The sequence below is a fragment of the Protomyctophum bolini genome (genome assembly GCF_963924005.1).
Source record: "Protomyctophum bolini genome assembly, chromosome: 14".
NCBI classification, from domain to species: Eukaryota; Metazoa; Chordata; class Actinopteri; order Myctophiformes; family Myctophidae; genus Protomyctophum; species Protomyctophum bolini.
In genome coordinates, this window is record NC_137875.1 from 37,207,741 (window position 1) to 37,227,053 (window position 19,313).

Sequence of the window (19,313 nt, forward strand, 5' to 3'; positions counted from 1 at the left end):
GTGTGTGTGTGTGTGTGTGTGTGTGTGTGTGTGTTGCAGGGGTGGGGGCATGGCCATGATCCCATCTGCCTATATGGCTCCAAATGAAAGTTCAAACGAGCGGCTTATACACCACTGATCCTGTATCATAGCCTCCCGTGACCCCACAATTACAATTTAATAGAATTACAGTTTTAAATCCCGCGCTATAGTCTTGAAGACAGAAACAGATGGGGCAGAGAGAGAGAGAGAGAGAGAGAGAGAGAGAGAGAGAGAGAGAGCGAGAGAGAGAGAGAGAGATTGTTTATTAGGGCGTCAGTGACAACAGGCGGCAGGTGCAAGGCGACATGGCGCTCAATGTTTTCACCCTGAAAATGCCAATATGTCACACATTTTGCTCTGGAAGCGGTGACATTTAACTTAAGACATGTCCCGTAGCTAAATAAACGAATGAAAAAAAGGGTAAAAAAAAAAAAGAAAAAGATCATACATTTTAATTGTTAACGCCCTTACGAATTAGGATAGCCTATACCCGCAGCAGTTATCGCGCGTTGTTAAATGGCGGGCCCAGAGGCAGAAATTCAGCTTTCAATCAAAAGCCAAAAAACATGCCTCGCTTCCATTTGGCATCTAACTCTTGCTCCTGAGTCAAGAGGAATGCTTCAGCCCCGCGTCTTACTGCCTTCTGGGAAACATCAGACAGCGTGCGAGAGAGAGAGAGAGAGAGAGAGAGAGAGAGAGAGAGAGAGAGGGGGGTGGGGGGGGTGGGGGGGGTAAACGTTTATCCAAAAAGGCCCCATCCAGTCTGGCCTGCATTGACAGCCAGTATAGTGGCGCTGGGCTGCAGCTACACGCTTGAATCCGGGTCATAGGGAACTGGTGCTGCATGAATACACACCAAAAGAAAAGTTGTGTGCAGTTAACCGGTGAAATCCGAGAAAAAAACAGGGCTCTGCCCTCAAGTATTTCTCACCGCCGGACCACGGCCTAATAGTTTTGTTTTTTCTCCCTCCTTTTTTCTTTTCTCCCCCCCCCCACCCCCTTATGCACTGAGGCCTATAGCCTAGCATGTAGGCTACCGGTATGTCTGAATGTCTCCATGCTCGGCAGCCATGGGAACAGAACAGGACAACTAATCCTTTATGTTGTTTGTTTGACACACGCACTTAAACAGAATAAGAAAAGAAAAACATGCGAGATTGCGAGGTCTCTACCAGTCATACGAGTCTCAATTGTTGCCGCACTTGTCTCACGTTCTCGTTTACTCTCTACCCGTATTCATGTAAGTATCACACACACAGATTACTCCTCGCTAAGTTCCTTTGTCTTGTGATCCATATTTGAGCTGACAGATCACGACCCCTGCTCGCGCGCGCGGACGCGCGCGCACACAGACAATGGAATCACACTTCGACTATAGCCTACTTTTGAACCACCAGGACAAGAATGATTCACCTATTGCACAAATCTACTCTGTCCGTCTAATAGGCTATATATTATAGCCTATAACATGAAATGATACCTCGTGGACGACGACAGAGCCAAATGCAGAGTTTGATTGCTGAGTCTATAGTTGATTGAGTCATTTTTACGTTATTTCACACAATCACGCCTCACTCATTTTTACTCAAGTGGTTAAGTTTATCTGCCCATTTCATACGGACGGCGATTCAAAAGCCAAGGCTAATGAACATAACGCGCGTGTGAACACACATCGCCGCAAATGTATCCCGTTCACCACTTGTTTTATATTCATGAGTCCGTATCTGAGGCCCCATCTCTTTAGATAGACTTAATCCCCGTGTCCTCCTTTGGCGATAAAAAAAAAAAAGAATGCTCTTCAGTTTACGATTAATTTAATCTCAATCATAACCAGGACTTGTCGCAGCCAATAAAACTTGTGGAGTGCACGTAGACGGTGGGGGGAGGAGGGGCAGGTGATAAGGATCGGGGCAGGGTGGAGGTGGCGGTGGTGGGGGCCGTGCCATGGCCTCTCTCCACCGGTCTGTCCGTGTTGTTGATAGGGCCCTATCTTCCTCTCCCAGGCCGACTTAAGACTCGGAACGGGTTTAAAAACACACAGATTTGCTTCAGCCGCAATCAACTTTTGATTGCACGTCGGGATCGGAGATGGCTTGTTTTCAACCATGGGTGTTTTTTTGTTTTCTTCGTTTGGGGGGAGGGGGGGGGGGGGGGGGTGCAGGGGCATTATGGCTTAGGTTATTTTAGGATCGATAATAAGCCTAGAGTCATACAGCAGGGCTTTGACACACTTGTTTTCTTGTTTTGATGCGGTCCATCTGAGGGAAGACATAGCGGCTTATCCCCGCGCAATTGTGCTGTGGACTGATTAGGTTTATGCACTGGAGGAAATAATCCATTGACGGACGCAAATAATGCATCATATCTATTAAAAATAAAAACAAATATAAATAAAGTTATAGCTTAATTCAGATGGTTATCACTGGGAACATTCAGAACGCCACATTATTAACTCCTGTCTTGTTAACTTAACAATGAACATTGGGCTCGTTTTTACGCAGAGGTCGCGCGCACAAAACAACCACTTTCTTCGTGCTAGATATAGGTTACAGGTGGTCTATAATGGTCTGTTGATGGTTTGCAGCCTCTTGAAAACGTAAGTCGTGTTATTAAAATCGGTGTGGACGGTGCACAGCAAGATCACAAATTATTATCCTACTCTCTGAGAATTAAATTAGCAATCTGAATTTGAATGTGCTGTTGACCGTGTTGATTGATTGACCTCCACTCACCTGAGGTATAGCCTATATTGTACAATATTAGCTTCTATTCGATCTCCCTTGCAAATCAAAAGTAGTTTATGCCTATATATACAATTTAGATAATAAATACAATCTATGTGTTGGTTTTTGATTAGTAGACTATATGTAAACAGGATTAACAGATAGATTAACAGCTAAAACTGTGGTAATAAACACATCCGGCGCGCGTGACAACATTGTGAAGTATACCTCTACTTTATGTTGCATCACTTAATTGCATGTCCACTTTGCAAAACATATTCTGACCATCTGTTTTGTCCTCCTGAACAAGGCCTATAATCTGATACTAAAGATATGACATATATTCATACACTGCCAGTTGTTGTTTTGGGGCGATTGCTTAAAGCACTTTGTTTACAGGGGAAATATATAGTCGTAATATAGAGACTAGAAAGCTCTATACATTAGGACACCGACAACACAGTTCCTGCAACAGTGTCCCAGTAAATCTGCCCTAGCTCTTCTGTGGCATAATTGGTTGGGGATTTAGATAGAAGGGCAGCAGGAGAGAAAGGCTTTTGGGGGGAATGGTTCTCGTACGGAAAGAAAAGCTCTTTTCAGCGACCCACAATGGGAGATTGGGACAAGGGAGGAGTCCCCTCGTGATTAGCCCATTTAATGGCGCGTTTACTTAATTTCTGTATTCACTAGCAACCGTAAACAAAAGAGGAAATAGCACTCACATTTTTTTTAAGTGCAGCATGACGTTGACGTTTGCCATAATGTGCAGTATATGCACATATATATAGGACATAGGACTGTTTTGGAGACCGCATATAGGTTTGGACACGCTTAAGCGCCATGCAGCGATGAGCTTTGACAATAAAATAATTTGCCAAATGTATAATGCCTATATATGTGATGGGCTACTTATCAATGGTCTTATCCACCAAGGCTCCTTATAGGAGCTGAAAGAGAGAGACTTCATGCAGGAGGATAGAAAATTGAATACTGTATTTGATTATTCTTCTTTTTTAAAGAAATTATACATTAACATAATAACCACGCAAGAAAGAAACAGTGAATAGGATCATGTAAATAAGCGCTTTGGACGACCCTGGGAAAATAAATTATGGCTACAACGACTTGAATGAAAGAATAACATGAAACATTCCAATAATTTTCATCCTAAACCCGTTTTTGCATAAATGTATCGTGACGTTTCTCATTAGCTCCACGTTGAGTTATAGGCTATAAAGTAAACAACCAAAGCAACAAAAACGCCTAGAGAGCATTTCGTTCAACGTTTTGACAAATATTTTATGTAGGAACACCAAGTCAAGAAAAGTGAGGAAGGGGTAGAAAAGAGGATGAGAAGGGGAGGAGAGCAATAATTATGTACAAGCAATATTTCTACACGTATATTACAGACCGGGAGAATGATCGCATTATTCGAGATATACATAATTCAATATAAAATTTTGAAATAAAAATAAAAATCTGATACAGTCATAAACGATTCCGTTCCACATTTTTTGACCATGTTGTATATATATACCCCACAAAGGCAGTGACTGAAATATGTTATTTAAAAAAAAAGGTGCTTACGACTTAAATGATTGTCTGATGAACATAAATTAAAATAAATGTGAACCTAAGACAAAAATAAAACAGGATTGCATCTTGTCTGGTGTGTCTGCATCGACATTATAGCCTAGTATAGGCTATACTAAAAACGGAAATGGAGGAGGAGAAAAAGCGATGGAGAGTGGAGATACCAAGTTGCTTTTTGTTCCCTCCGCTGTGTTCCTCGTGAAAACTGGATTTCGGGGATGTTCTTGTTCCCCGATTTTAAAATAAAATTAAAAAAACATCATGCAAATAGTGGTGGTGGCGGTGATGGTGGTGGTGTGGGGGGTATGAATAGGGAGGCGTGGGTCCTTTGAAAGCGCTTTTAAAAAAAGACGTGCTTTTTTATCTCTTTTTTAATATTTATATCAATCGGTCCTTTTTTCATCCGCGATATTCATAAGTCTTTTTTTTTCTCTCAGGTCCATATTCCCTGTAAATATTTCTCTTTTTGTGTTTCATCATGTGTTTTTAAGTTTTTTTCTTTTCTCTTTCTCTTCCGTATATCATACATCGCACTCCGAGTCACTCGACGTGACCGACAGGATGGAGGTCCCCGTATCAACTCTCTCTGTCATACTGGACACGCTGGTGGTCGGACTGGCCGCGGTCGAGGGCGACTCCGCCGAGCTATGCGGGGTGAGACCGGAGTCTGAAAGGGACCGCATACCGTTTGGTCCTATTGCTTGGTGCTGGAGCCTGGAGAAGAAAAGAAACGAGAGGAGGAAAGAAAAAAAACATGGCAATTAGACCTGAGAATGTACCCCCCCTGCCAAATAGGGTTCAGGCTCGCCTTTCTTTCCCCCTGCCGGCCCCAAACCACGCATGCTTTTATCAACCAGCCCAGCGGACAAGACTTGCTTTCAGGGGGACAAAACACGTCAGCTATTTAGACTATACCAAATGTGGAACAAATGTGACGTTTTGTCAAAAGTAATAAATCGCGTAAATTGTCACCGGTTAGGCTGTAAGCTAGGCTACTTGTCATATCAATACCACACGCCTTTTATACAAATCTGCTTTTAAAATAATAAACGGGGGAGGTCTAATTGGCCCAAATCAAAATGCAAAAATCATCAATAATAGGCCCACGTATTTGCTATATATATAGGATACATTTCAAATGGATATAAACTGGACGTGTATGAATGAGTGACGTCAAAGTCGGGTTACTCCAATCATGCTAAATGTTTATCTCCAATCCACTCACGATAATAACTCCATCACAGCGGGATAATAGCACAGAGGAAATATATCTATTAATTTAGCAAAAAGATTAGAATAGTATAGCCTATTCATATGGCTTATAGGACCGTGGTATGACATTCTAATCAATTATAGCATTTCAAAGGAATTGATAGCTAGTACTAATGTTATGAATACAGCCTATGCCCTCAATTTATTTATTTATTTCTATGGTCATTTTCATTACCAGTGTAATATCGGTAATATTAATATTTTTCCACTGAGATTTGAAAAACGTCAGATGGTGACAAATGTAATATAATTGTAGGCTACTGCAGCCGCGTCTAAAGAAACCAATAGCCTATATCATATGGCTTTGCACTATACAAAATTAAAATATATTTATAATATTAATGCAATTCAGTATATAACATATTTGAATTTGAATTCAAATATGTTGTGATAAATATTCTGTGTATTTAATATCTTATAGCAGCTTTAATTTAAACACATTTATATTCATTTAGCTATACTATACATTCATTTCCAAACCACTGAATCAATGAACAAATTATATTAGTGTAAAGTGCAATGTTTAGTCACATTGAGTGGCTTAGAGGCCTATCAGTTTGTAATTTTAGCCTTCTTTCATTGTTGTGGAAAACGTAAACAAGCTGTTCAAATGAAAGGCCAGCATAAACACACGCTGCAGCCTCTCTCTAAAGTTTAATAACAAATAATTCCACTTGAATTTTATTTTTAATTATACTTTTTCTTTCATTAATGCTGCCCGGTTTTGGTTTACGAACGCATTTTGTTTATATAAGAACATGGGGAGTGTTTCCATAGCCTGTATACTTCAAAATATGTAAGAAATAGCTATAGTGCACTATTGTGTATCTATTTGAGACATCTAATACAGTGGGCTTTTACTGACAGTAGCCTACATACGATTATTTGCGAAGGCAGTTTTTCATCATTGAAACATATAGAATTGTTATTAGATTTCATAACTAAAATGTCGCCGTAGCCTACTACTACTCCCTCCCCTACCGTCAACAACACTAGTCTTTCCTCTACCGTAGCCTACGTATGGCTGTACAAAATATAGCCCGTTTGCTATAAAATATCACCCTCCGTTTCTTTTTGACAAACGTCCGACGGCGACGCATTTCATAAAGCGGGTTAACACAAACAAGTAAGCATTTGACAGAAAGGACACCAACCTGTTTTTTGCTGCCGCGGCTCTGTCTCGTTGTCTACGGTTTTTAAACCAATTCCCGACCTGTGTCGGAGTGAGTCCCGTGGCTTGCGCCAGTTCCCTTTTCTTGCTGGGATTTGGATATGGGTCCTGAAGGTACCACTCCCTTAGCAGGCTCCGCGTCCGCTCCTTGAAACAGTGCGTCTTCTGCTCGCCGTCCCAGATGGTCCGAGGGAGCGGAAACTTCTTCCGCACCCGGTACTTATCGACCGGTCCGAGGGGGCGACCGCGGAGCTTCTCGGCCTCCTGGTAATGTGCTTCCAGCCACATGGCCTGCAGTTTGCCGTGCGAGTCCTTGGTGAACTTGTGGTTCTCCAGGATATGGTAGAGGTCTCTGAAATTCCCCGTGTGGAAAGCGACCACGGCCCGGGCGCGCAGGATGGACTCATGCTTGTTGATCTGCTCGCAGGCTCCCGGCGCTACAGGCAGCGACCAGAGGAACCGACCCAGCCGCTCGATGTCCCCGGTCTCCTCCAGCGTCTCGCAGACGCTCGCCACCTGCTCCGGGGAGAAGTTGAGGGTCGGTAGCTGAAACATGGACAAGTCTTCTGGAGACCTGGCGGTGGGAGCGCTGTTCGCCAGGAGCAAAGGGCGATCAAGAAATGGGAGGGATAAAGCTCTAAGGGGGATCGGAACACCATGGAAATGACCTGAGAGAGGAAGAAATTACCGAGAAAAAGGGTAGAAACCCCCCGAAAAAAATAATAAACGGCGAGTAAAAAAGATTGAATGATTCAATGGCTATCGCCTAATGACACCAAGCCTCATAATATCTCCCCCCTAAATCCGCCGTTGAGTGTAGCATTGAAACATTTTGTTTCCCTTTTCTATTGGTCTTCTTGGTGTCGTTGTGGCGTTGTCATGGCAGCCCTGCCAATCACTGTCAAGCGTGCCAATCATTAGCCAGTACGTAACGCGGAGGCTTTCACCACTTGTGCAGTATACGCACGGGGGGTTATCACAGTGTCCAATCTTCAACAGCAAGCCCTCCCACTGCACTGCGAGCATCAAGCACAAGCCCAACGCTCATCTGTCTACTGAATGGAATGAGCAATTAGAGGGTGGAATATTATTGCGATCTTAACGAGGCTCGTTAAAGCTAAAGAAGGAGATATGTAGGCTGCTAGAGAGATGCTTAACGGAGACGGGAGGGGAGAGATGTGAGGGAGGCAGAGAGGGGGAGCTTAAAAAGGGTGACAAATGGACTATATGGGCAGCATACGGAGTACACATCAGCGCATAGTTTTGAATAGAACCGGGTCCATTTCTAAGCGACATAGTTTTTGTATCTGATCCCCCTTTTTTTTTTTTTTCTAAATTATTATTTAGTTTTTGTGGGGGGAAATGGATGGATGTCATTTTCGGGCGTATTCTATTTTCATTCTGTACTTATAATGACTTATAAATAGCATTGGAAATAATTTAAAATATGACATGCATGCAGGAGCCATTAGGGGTTAGGGTCCGGGGATCCACATTATGCTGATAACAAGTTTTCGTGACATCGTTTCAGACGGTGATCGGATGGATGGATGGATGGTTGGTTGGTTGGATGGATGGATGCGTCCACCAGAGCATGCTTCAGATCCGGGTGTAATGCTCCACACCCTCCCTCTGTCCCTGGCCTTGGCTCATGGACACGCCTGGTGTGTTACAGACCCGTCTCCTCCGAATAACAGAGTTTATAGAGCCAATCAAATGCACATTGATGTACAGATTTGAGTCTATTAAACTCTGATCATCAAGCCGCTTGAATTGAAATCATTTTGCCAATGGCCCTTTGGTACAAGGCGGCTACACACGACCATTGATGGTACGGTACGTGGTACCCGTTATACACAGTAGTAGTTTTGATTGTAGGTCAGGGGCTGCTATAATGAATAGCATTGCTGTTGGAATTACATTTGAATGGCGACATGAAAGCTTCTCGGGGACATAAAAGCAGTTTTCACGTATTTGATCTAGTTGTAGGGGCATGATCAATGTCCACGTCGAGTCATGGGAGTCGGCTTATAGCAGTAGCCGCGGCGGTGTGATTTTCATGTTTATGACCAAAGCGCCCGTACTGCTTCATATTTAGACAGGGCTTAGTAGGGTGTTAAAATAGTGTGAGTTCACTCTAACGCGAACAGTGTTCACATTGTGAAAGGGCCATGTATAAGGCGTAGCATCTAGACTCCACTTAATCCGTCCTCAATAAAGCTGACATAATGATCCTAAGCCGCCTTTCTACAAAATCATTCAGGAATTCAAAACTTTTCCTTCCCTCGCTCAGATTTTGCACATTCTCTGGCGCTTGCCAGATAGACCACCGGGCACCGGTCTCAGCGCGTTGAAGTATATAGTGAACCAAAACTAAAGCTGCATGCATGTTATTTTGTGTATTTTGCGAGTTATTTAACGCGCAAAATAAGTATGAACAGCACAATTACGCATTTTACGCACGGATGTCATGAGACTGCATGGTGCATCTAGGTTTTCATTCTTGCATGCCGCATGCGTGCAGTGTGTGCATCAATTGTTCTTGTGTGCACATGACATGATCAGGGTTCGAGCTAGTGATGATATTTTGTCGGAGGTGTGTGTGTGTGTGTGTGTGTGTGTGTGTGTGTGTGTGTGTGTGTGTGTGTGTGTGTGTGTGTGTGTGTGTGTGTGTGGGTGGGTGGGTGGGTGGGTGCGGGGGCGGGGGTAGTGAGTCTATGTGGGATCAAACCTGGCCGCTGTGCTGTCATACGAGCCTCAGGAGAACTAATTCCAAGTGGCATTTGAATTGGTCCCGTTGGAAAGCTCCGTGGACTGGAAGTAACCGCTGGTATTTCCATGCTGGCAGTGCTGGTGTTAAAACTAACCTAGCCCCCCCCCCCTCTCTCTCTCTCTCTCTCCCTCTCACGCGCACGCATAGACACACACACAAGTCAGCCTTAACGCTGCGTTAGGGTTTAAGCAGCAATACAATGATATGCAAAGCCTTCTACCTGACTTGGGTTCCTGGGTGCACCAATTTAGGTGATCACCATTCAAGCCCAGAGTCTGGGATGTTTTAGCCATGCCATTATGTTTTGGAAGTAGCCCTCGCAGGCAATTCGGAAATCACTCTCCTATAGACTAGAGACTCGAGGTGAAATGTAAAACCTGAATGGAGATTGACAAAGCCGCTGGTAATTCACATTCTTTTTTACAACGCTTTTGTTTACGTTAAGCATGTAATTAACACCCCCCCAAACAAGTATATTCACCTGTAATTGTGTTTATCCGGCGGCTCGCTAAATGCTCGACACTCTTAGGAGTGGAGCAGCGGGAGACTATATAGAGCTCAGAATGCCGATAGAGCATTTATAGCGTCTTATTTTCTGCACAAACCTCCCGAGTCCCGACACTATAACAAACAATATTACAATGTTACAACATCACTATATCAACATTAATTTTCTTCTAAAACAATAATGGGAAGAGAGAGAGAGAAAGAGATAATCCTAACTTTGAGTGGTTCGTTAGTGGGTATACACGTCACCGTTTAAAATATGTAACACATCATTTCAACTAATTTCTGCGTTTTCTGTTATTATTTATGATGTATTAAGGGGAGTAAATAAATCGCTAATGCTCATGTTGTTACGTCACGCAGGAGGGATGTGAGGGGCCAGGGGAACGAATGAGGGATAGAAAGAGGTGTCGACTCAAAAGGTAAGAGAGAGGAAAAAGAAAGAACGGGACTTGTTTTATTTCTGCTCCCTCGTTGACCCCGGCTTGTCAGAGGCTGGCCAGAAAAGGCAGCGCTAAGCAGTGAGGCTCACCCCTCCCTGGCTGACACATAGCCTGGACTCCTCTCCACAGCTTTTGCTTCAACAACCGGAGTGTTGCAGCACTTGGCATGTTTATTGTATCTTTCTCTCTTTATTACAGCTTCGTGTGCAGTTTTGTATTGCATGTCGCGTGGGGAATTTTATTATTATAGGCTATTGTTGAGGCGTATATAGCTTTTCAGAGCAGGTGCACAACATGTGAGCAAGAATGGTCGCGTATATATGCGAATTCTATACATTTTCTTCTTTTTTGTTTTTTCATCAATTTCGATTTCTTCTCCGTCTTGTATAGACAACTACAAGTTGGGAACCTGTCGCCGTTGGAGTTTGGGACTGGACGCATGAGGTCCATTTGTCAAAGAACTGTTTGGAAAGCCATCCCTGACGCATGGACATTTCTGTAAGTGTTGCTATTTTCTGTTTATGCATATTGTTGTGCAAGAAACATACTGAAATGTATGTTCATATATATAGCTGGGCACTTTTTAAACAATTGTAATGGTGGGCGGAGCATTATGCAGAGCTTCAGATCTAAATAGGCTTTACTTTAGACATTGATTGAGGTATATATTGATTGAATATAGGATGCAGCATCCGCTGCATCCCTATATATTTTGGGGGAAACATCGCGAAACATCCTCCTAAAATTGATCTATGCTCACAACACATTGTGAGACTTTGAGTATAGACAATTAATGTGCATGGTAGAAAATGTGCATAGTTGCAAGTTGCAACTCAGCGGTCTGTTTTACTAAGAAATGAGGGTTTACTTTGTGGTAACGACGAAAGGCTGTTTTTAATGTGTTGTTTTCATCTTTATTTAGTCCTTCCAGAGGGACCTTTCCCTCAGTGATGCTGACTGTTGACACGATCACCCCTCGGATCCCCTCCTCTCCTCTCCTCTCCCCTCCTCTCCCCTCCTCTCCTCTCCTCTCCTCTCCTCTCCTCTCCTCTCCTCTCCTCTCCTCTCCTCTCCTCTCCCCTCCTCGGGACAACGGTGTCTGTCATCATCCTGCAGCCTCAACCAAGACCAAGACCTCTCGTTTTTATCATTATTTTCTGCTTTTCAAAAACAGGTAACATAATATATCTTATCAATATAAATGTATAGCCTATAAATGTGTGATATTGAGTTAGGCTAATGTTAATTAATTACTACTCCAAATATGGTTGTTTAGAAACAATATTGGTTTAGCCTATATATTTTATACACGCGTTAGCTTATATTTTAATAATGAATCAGGTCATGCGTATATTAGTGTGGTACGAGGTTTACTTCCAGGAATTATTTTGCTAAAATAGATTTTTTTGCTGTTTTGACTTTTATAGGGACCAAACTGTCAGAAAATGAGATTTTCTGAGGGGTCATCTATTTTGGGACCTCCCATAATAGTAGGCTACCAGACAATTAATGTCCGATTTTCATAATATTAGGGTTGTTTTGTAGGTTTTAAAATATTCTAAGTTGATTTCTTATACACTTTTCAAGTAGCCAGTATAGCCTTTTGGCTGGGGTCTTTCTTCACCCGGGACCCCCAGACTCATCTCAGTATAGCCTATACTCATTACATTCCTCGTTAGTCTACTTGCCAACCCATAGAACCCCATTGTGAACCCGGACATTTTGAGTACCCTAAAGTTTTATGTTGCTTTTAGTAGGGGGTTTTCATGATTCTGAATCCATCGCATTAGTTTTACACGAAAAACACTCATTCGGCTCAAGTGCTATGGCCAGATTTAGCCCAAGGAGTGCTTTTTGTGCAAAACTAATGCTTGGAATTGATTCAGAATCATTGAAAACCCCTAGTTTGACCCGTCACATGCTACTTAAAGCATAATGAAAATTTGAACATGTTGCCTTATATTGGATGTTAATGGTACCCCAGCTTATTATGCTAATTATGAATTGCCTCAACATATATGCAACTTATAGCATCCGGCAGTTTCTAAAAGCTAGGGACCCATACTCAACATTTCTAACATAAAAACGTACTCAAAACGTCTTGGTTCACATTCTAGCAAGTTGCAGTCAGAACAATGTCAAATTAGATCATAATTGAAGCCTAAACGGTTTTTTTTTAGTTCTGATAACAAAATTGAGCACCAGGGGTCTTCCACAGGGGGTCCGGGACCAGTTTTGGCCCTTCTCTTGCACCCATTTCTGTGATTTTCTAACTATTTTTTTATTAATATTAGAAATGTTGTATCTTGGGTTTATGTATTGTATACTTTGAAGGTTTATTAGTATTCTCAGTACTATTTATAACATATAACAACACAGTTATAGTGTTGAGTCCACCTAAAGCGAGTCCAAGTAAAGACCAATTAAGTCCGAGAGGGTGTGGGGGTGTGGGGCGAGACCGAGTGTACTCCAAAAATGTACAGTACTTGTGTCCACCACTGCAAGCTTGAATAATTTGACCAGTCTGATAATTATCATCGGTCACTTGAAATACCTCACAGTCTGTTACAGTCACAGTAAGGGTTCGGATAAATTGAGAATCTTATGAACACTCAGGTATAGGATATGCGGGATCACACTTTTTGATTGCCTGCAAATGTAGTCTTTCTTCCTGCTCCTGCAGAAGATGAAACATGGAGTCTGCTCCACACCATCACATGTAGTGTGATGCCCAGTTCACTTTCATAAGTCATCTCCTCAACCCTGTCCCTCTGTCTTAGTGAAGGTGTAAGAGAAGACATCTCAATTGGAAATTGTTCAAGCTAACTTGCCGAGAGCAGACGTCGACATGCAGAAAGAAAGAAACACCATGCATGCTCAAGAAGTATGATCTTTTGAGGTGGGAATGTTCACAGGTTTCTCAATTACTTTGAACAATGTAGGCCTATGTGACTGATATAGCTCCTATATATGAGGGGACTTCATCCTGACTTCATCTTGGACACAATATAGAGCTGTATAAAGGTGGCAGGCCTACGTCTATTTTGGCTATAATTTCAGAAACGCATGCATAAGTCGCTCAACTATTTCTGTATTGTAAACACGATAACATGATAAATCTAATCAATAAAAAAAAACATGAAATACATGAGTTTGCTGTGTTCGACTGTTCTGCCTGTCAGTAATATTCTGGGGGCAGCGACAACTTTTCCCAGTTTCAATTTGTGAAAACATTTTCACCCTCTCTCTCTCCCTCTCTCTCTCTCTCTGTATTGTGTGGTCTCATTAAGGGGACTTCCTGGCAGGGCAGTGAGCTTGTATTGGAGCTGTCCAATCAGTGTATTTACACGGGTTGTTAGCGACAGTTAATGAGGGGACCTCCCTTCCTGGGCCGGGGGAGAATGGCGCCTCAACATTACATTTACCTTGTGTCAACTCGTTACTTCTAATGAACCTCCATGCAAAAGCCTCCCCGCACTCAATGGAGCCTTGCGCCATGCTCAGGAGACCTGGAGCGTAGCTCCTCACCGGACTCTCTCTCTCTCCTTTTCTTTTCTTTTGCTGGGGGGCATGTGTTTGTCAGGCCGATGATGCTTGTGGTTGTATGGGACATTGGGACCAGTGATGGCTGCCTGATCTGAGTCAATGAAAAGAGTGAGAGGGAGGGGGGGGGGGAGAGAGAGAGAGAGAGAGAGAGAGAGAGAGAGACCTTTTGTGTGAATGCATGTCGTGTGTCTGCCACATTATTGCAAAGCTGCTGTCATCCATTGCGGTGGTTCTCAAAGTGGACCCCCTGGACCCCACTTTGAGGGGTCCAGGGGGTTCCCCAGAAAGCTATAGAAATCAGTTTAACTTTAACCCGCCTGTTCCCTGTTTTTTTTTACTTCGATCTACAGGAGGCATTGCGATACAATATGTTGCTGTGAGCTCGTATCAGCTATTAAAAAACTATAGCGCCCCTCAAAAACATGTGATCCCCCCCCCCCCCCACTTTTTTAAATAAAATATTGTATATAGGGGTCCCTGGTACAAAATATTTCCAGATAGGGGTCCGCGGCCAAATAGATAAATAAATAGCCTATACATTAAATAAAAAGTTCTATAGCTATAATATATGATTAATTTAATCATCACCCTCCATGCACCGTCCCACAACCAGAGAGAGAGCACCGCTGCTCCCGGACCCTCTCTCTGCTCTGGCTGGCGTGCATGGCCCCCGTGTGGGTTGAGACGAATCAACAACACATCACTGCCCCTCATTTCAGGTACAAAACTGGAGCATTTTGGAGGATCCCTGAAGTGGAGTTTCCTTTCCTTTCCTGCTCCCGACACGAAGACACCACTTAAAAATCAATTAGGCTAGCTAGTCACTATATATATATAGTCTCCTTCCACACCGAAAATCTTGAGTGTTCATTCAACTCCGATTTGTAGACGTTCAGAGTTCAGCCTAATAAACTCAGGGATTTTATGTGTAGCCTATCGCGACATTTCCTATACTTGCCGGTCGGATATAGGCGGGGAAGAATGTGGAATTTAGCTCAAGTTCAACTTAATTTATTGCGAAAAAAAAGAAGAAAAAAAGCCATTGTTTGGTTCGAAATATTTGCCTAAACAATTGCTTTCTTCATACCGGCTGTCTAAAACAAACACTGGCCAACTTATTTTCTTATAATAATTACATCGCATGGCTTTTAATGAGGATATAGGTTATATCCTATGTGCATATCTTGGTGTTCCCGTTATCCAAATTCAAGTATAGCCTTGTGGTAAATCAACATGCCCTCCCGATTAAGGCTTGCCTGCAGTTTATGTAAAGTCACTAAAGTGTATATAAACGGCTAATGCAAGCCCTCAAGCAATATAGGCCTTGTAGCCTAGCTACATGTAGGCTATTCAACAGACCCAAATGAATCAACATATAGAACCGCTTCACTCGGTGAAAGAAAATGTCGATGTGTTGGACTTGGACCAGAATGTCAAGTGCAGTATTAAAGTGTGTTTAAGTGTAAGAGAGACATATACACATACAGAGGTCGGAAAGTGACGCCTTGCCGTAGGGGCCGACGGGCCGCCCAATTAAGCATCCATATTTGAGTGGATGAGAATGTGTTGAGACGGGGTGTGTAGGAGTTGTGTATAAACTATATCCTGTCATATAAACTAACAAGCCGTGGGGATTAATTACTCCATCTGACACTTGGCTCATATATAAGTTGCTAATGTGAGAGCCTATACATCACATGGCATCAGGTCCGTCCGCTCCACAGTCAAGTCAACTCTTTTTACATAGTCCTTTTCACCCCAGAGGCCGATATATTTCAGTTAAGTTGGTTCACGCACTTAGGTTATAAATAAATGCAAATGCGTATAGGGATAGCGACGGCTAATCTTGCTTTATTTTACGATTGCATATTAACTCATTGCAAGCAAAAGAAAAAAAAAATCAGGTTCTGCCGTTCTGCATGCAGCGTAGCGGCCGTAACCGAATACTCCCCCCCCCCCCCCCCACCCCACCCCTCTCTCTCTCTGGGTATAAATGCTTTCATTAAAGCTTTATTTATCCATTGACACATGTCAGTGATCTATACGGATCTATATCCCGGCGGCGCATGTGTGAAGGTTACAACCGCCATGTCACCCGTGATCCTGTCACTGCCCCACATTTGTTTGCCACCCCCGCTCTCTCCCGACCCCTCCTCTCTCTCTCTCTCTCTCTCTCTCTCTCTCTCTCTCTCTCTCTCCCTCCCTCCCTCCCTCCCTCCCCCCTCGCCCTCTCTCTCTCCCCCCTCCCTCTCCCTCTCTCTCTTTCTCTCTCTCCCTCCCTCCCTTCCTCCCCCCTCGCCCTCTCTCTCTCTTTCTCCCCCTCTCCCTCTCTCTCTCTCTCTCTCAGATAGGCGCTCACACAGTGTGCACTGTGCAGCGAAAGAATAGCCTACAACTACAGATTTGGACATCAGGGACAGCTATGAAGTGTGGAAGAGGCGGACGGTGTTTATAAAGACAACAGCAATACGTTTAAAAAAGGGCATATCCGGCATATAAATAGACAAGACAGACAGACAGACCATCTGAAGACGCTATAAAGTATGGCGGCGGCCTACTGAGATGGTGTGAAATCTGAAATGAGACTTTCCGTATAAAAGCTTATGCACGCATTATTTAGTTTTGTGCTGCTAATAATAATGAACAATGTTTACACTGATGATTTCCCGATTGACGTTGCACACAATGCTAACGCCATGTCAGAAAATGTCAATGGAGAGGATGGAGAGGAGAGATGATAGGAGAGGAGTAGAACATACCAGGGCGAGGAGTTAAGAAGAATATAATAGCTCCACAAAATGAAGGACTATGCTTTTGCCTCAATTTATAAGTGCAGCATGGCCATGTTCTGCAACATTTTGGCACATTAAATTACATTTTAAATAGGCATGTAAATATTAAATAATAATAATAATATGAATATGAATAATATTAATTCATCTTATTTTGTCATTTACAATAGGCCGCATATGCATCTTATTTGTCTATTACAATTGTTATCCCGATACGCAATTTAATTGAGAAAACGCTGCTCCATGTCACTTCCAATAAGTGGTAAAACATGGTCTTGTGTGAGTGCGTGTGCGCGCGCGCGTCAATGCACATTTTATAAAAGGCCTCAAATATAGGTTTAGTTCATATAGTTCAGGAGACACTGGAAGTGCCACAGCAGTTCAACAGAGTAGTTTAGGCATATAGTGAGACTTGACCTATATTAGCCTGTTATTAAACAGTAAACAGTTTTCTGCTAGGCCTATATATCGTCGGCCTAAACGCTTCTCCCATAACGATTCGACGTAGCCTGTTATACATTCATAATTGAGATGTCACTTATTAGGCCAACAGATGCCTCAGCGTGTGTGAGTGGTTGTGTCTGGTGGAGGAGCCATTATCCAGGTCTCTTATCAAACATTGATGAGTGGCAGCTGTAGCCTATATACTTGTGGATGTGTCTCGTGTCCCCCGTGGTCGCTTCATTTCATTAGAGATTGGACTCCTCATAGTATGAGGACTCATACGGAGAAACGATAGGCTCAGTCCATTACGCTCAGTTAACTTAACCCTCTACATTTAATAGACAGGTATAGCCACCGCTGGGAGCGGTGCTTCCATTCAGCGGAAGAGAATTAGTCAGAAGCCACTGGACCCAACAATGGCTATTAAGTGCAAACTAGGAATATATATCGCATATATATTATAGCATATAGCAGTTCGGCAATTTGCGGCAATTAATTGGCAGTATAGCCTATTCAAATTAGGCCTATATACTCAAATAATAAACCTTATAGTTGTTAGTTGTAATGTATATATTTTTTAATAATCAGTCTAAATAAATTGACCTAAAAGACGTTTCAAATAGGCTTTGTCAGCAGGCTAGAATACAAATAAAACTATAAAAAGGTGTATACCCTCTCGCCTCTCCTGCAAATTGCTGCAATCAGGATAAATCATGTAGCACTTGATGCATGCAGGACCCCAATGGAAACAAGCCCTCATGGTTTTTTGTGTTGTGTTCCGTTAACATAATTGTATATAGGCTGCTTTCAATCAATCAATCAATCAATCAATCAATCAATCATGCATGCATTTACAGTATAGTCTATAGCTATATTGCACTGGTGTAAAAAATAGCCAAAGAGCTTAATAATAACAATGTTATGTTAATAGCCTATATATTCCAGGTTACATTTTGGAGCATTACAAACTTTTGTATATCCGGACCTATAGCATAATATAGGCCTGCAGGGCAGGGAAAATATCCTTATATTTTGTCTCATGCGAACCGAAAACGTGGAGCATTCGGAACTTTTCTGACCGTCCTTGCTACTTGGATTCACCTCCGCAGAAAAAACAACAAAAAAAACAGGGAAAAAAAGAAAAGAAAATAATAATACTTCCAGTTCCATACAATGATGCGTGTGCGTGTGATGTGCTTCCCCGGAGGCCTCCCCCCGTCCCCGCCCGGTATGTGGGTTAAATGTCAGAGGCAGAGGTAATGGGAAGTTGTCGGGAGGCAAGGCCCGGCCAGGGCCGGTGTGTCTGCAAGGTCGCTGGTTCACGGCGGGGTTAAAGCCTACTACTCCGTAAGCGTACGACGGTGACGCGCGCCGAAAATAGCGGACACACAAGCCCACAAGGCGTCGCATGCGCGACGCCTTGTGGGCTTGTATGTCTGCTATTTTGCAAAGTATATGAATCGGGCTTGTGAGAGAGCCGTGGATATAGCTCCCCCTGTTTGTTTTCCTTCGGGAGGATGTGGCGGCCAGACCCAAAGCCACCCAAACCCCGCGTCACCAAACTCGTTTGTTTTTCTACGTTTATTAACTCTTCCTCTGACAGGAAAACAACCAATATTTAGCACGTCACTGCTGGGCATGGCTTTTGTGGGTGTGTTACTGGCGTGCTAACAGTCAATGTCCTCCTCCATGAGAAATCTTTTGTTTTTGACTTCTAAAGTCGCATTTCTATTTTTGCAGTCACTGACAGACTGGCTCACTATAGGCTACATGTTATCTCAGACAGGCTCACTAACTTCAGTCTTCAGCCAATTTAAATTGCCTATACAGTATACACATATTTATTAGATGCTAAATTGTATAGTTCTTTCCGATACCTAAAATAATGTCACAGTTATAGGCCGGTATATAGGCTACCATGGCTATATCACAGAGGATGTAATGTGACAAATTATTTTGTTTTCTTGATAAAGATAAACATACAACTCAACATGCTGAATAATGTATAAACAATGTTAATTGATTAAT

At 42.8% G+C, this 19,313-nt stretch overlaps 1 protein-coding gene across 1 annotated transcript; it reads right to left on the minus strand.

The window, feature by feature from the left end:
- Positions 1–4,858: 4,858 nt before the first annotated feature.
- On the minus strand, positions 4,859–7,439 carry six3a (SIX homeobox 3a; the record flags this gene model as incomplete). Its single annotated transcript, XM_080781359.1, is given in 3 exon segments — positions 4,859–5,051; positions 6,764–7,397; positions 7,400–7,439. Coding segments are annotated over 3 exon segments (867 nt in total).
- Between the last annotated feature and the right edge of the window lie 11,874 nt (positions 7,440–19,313).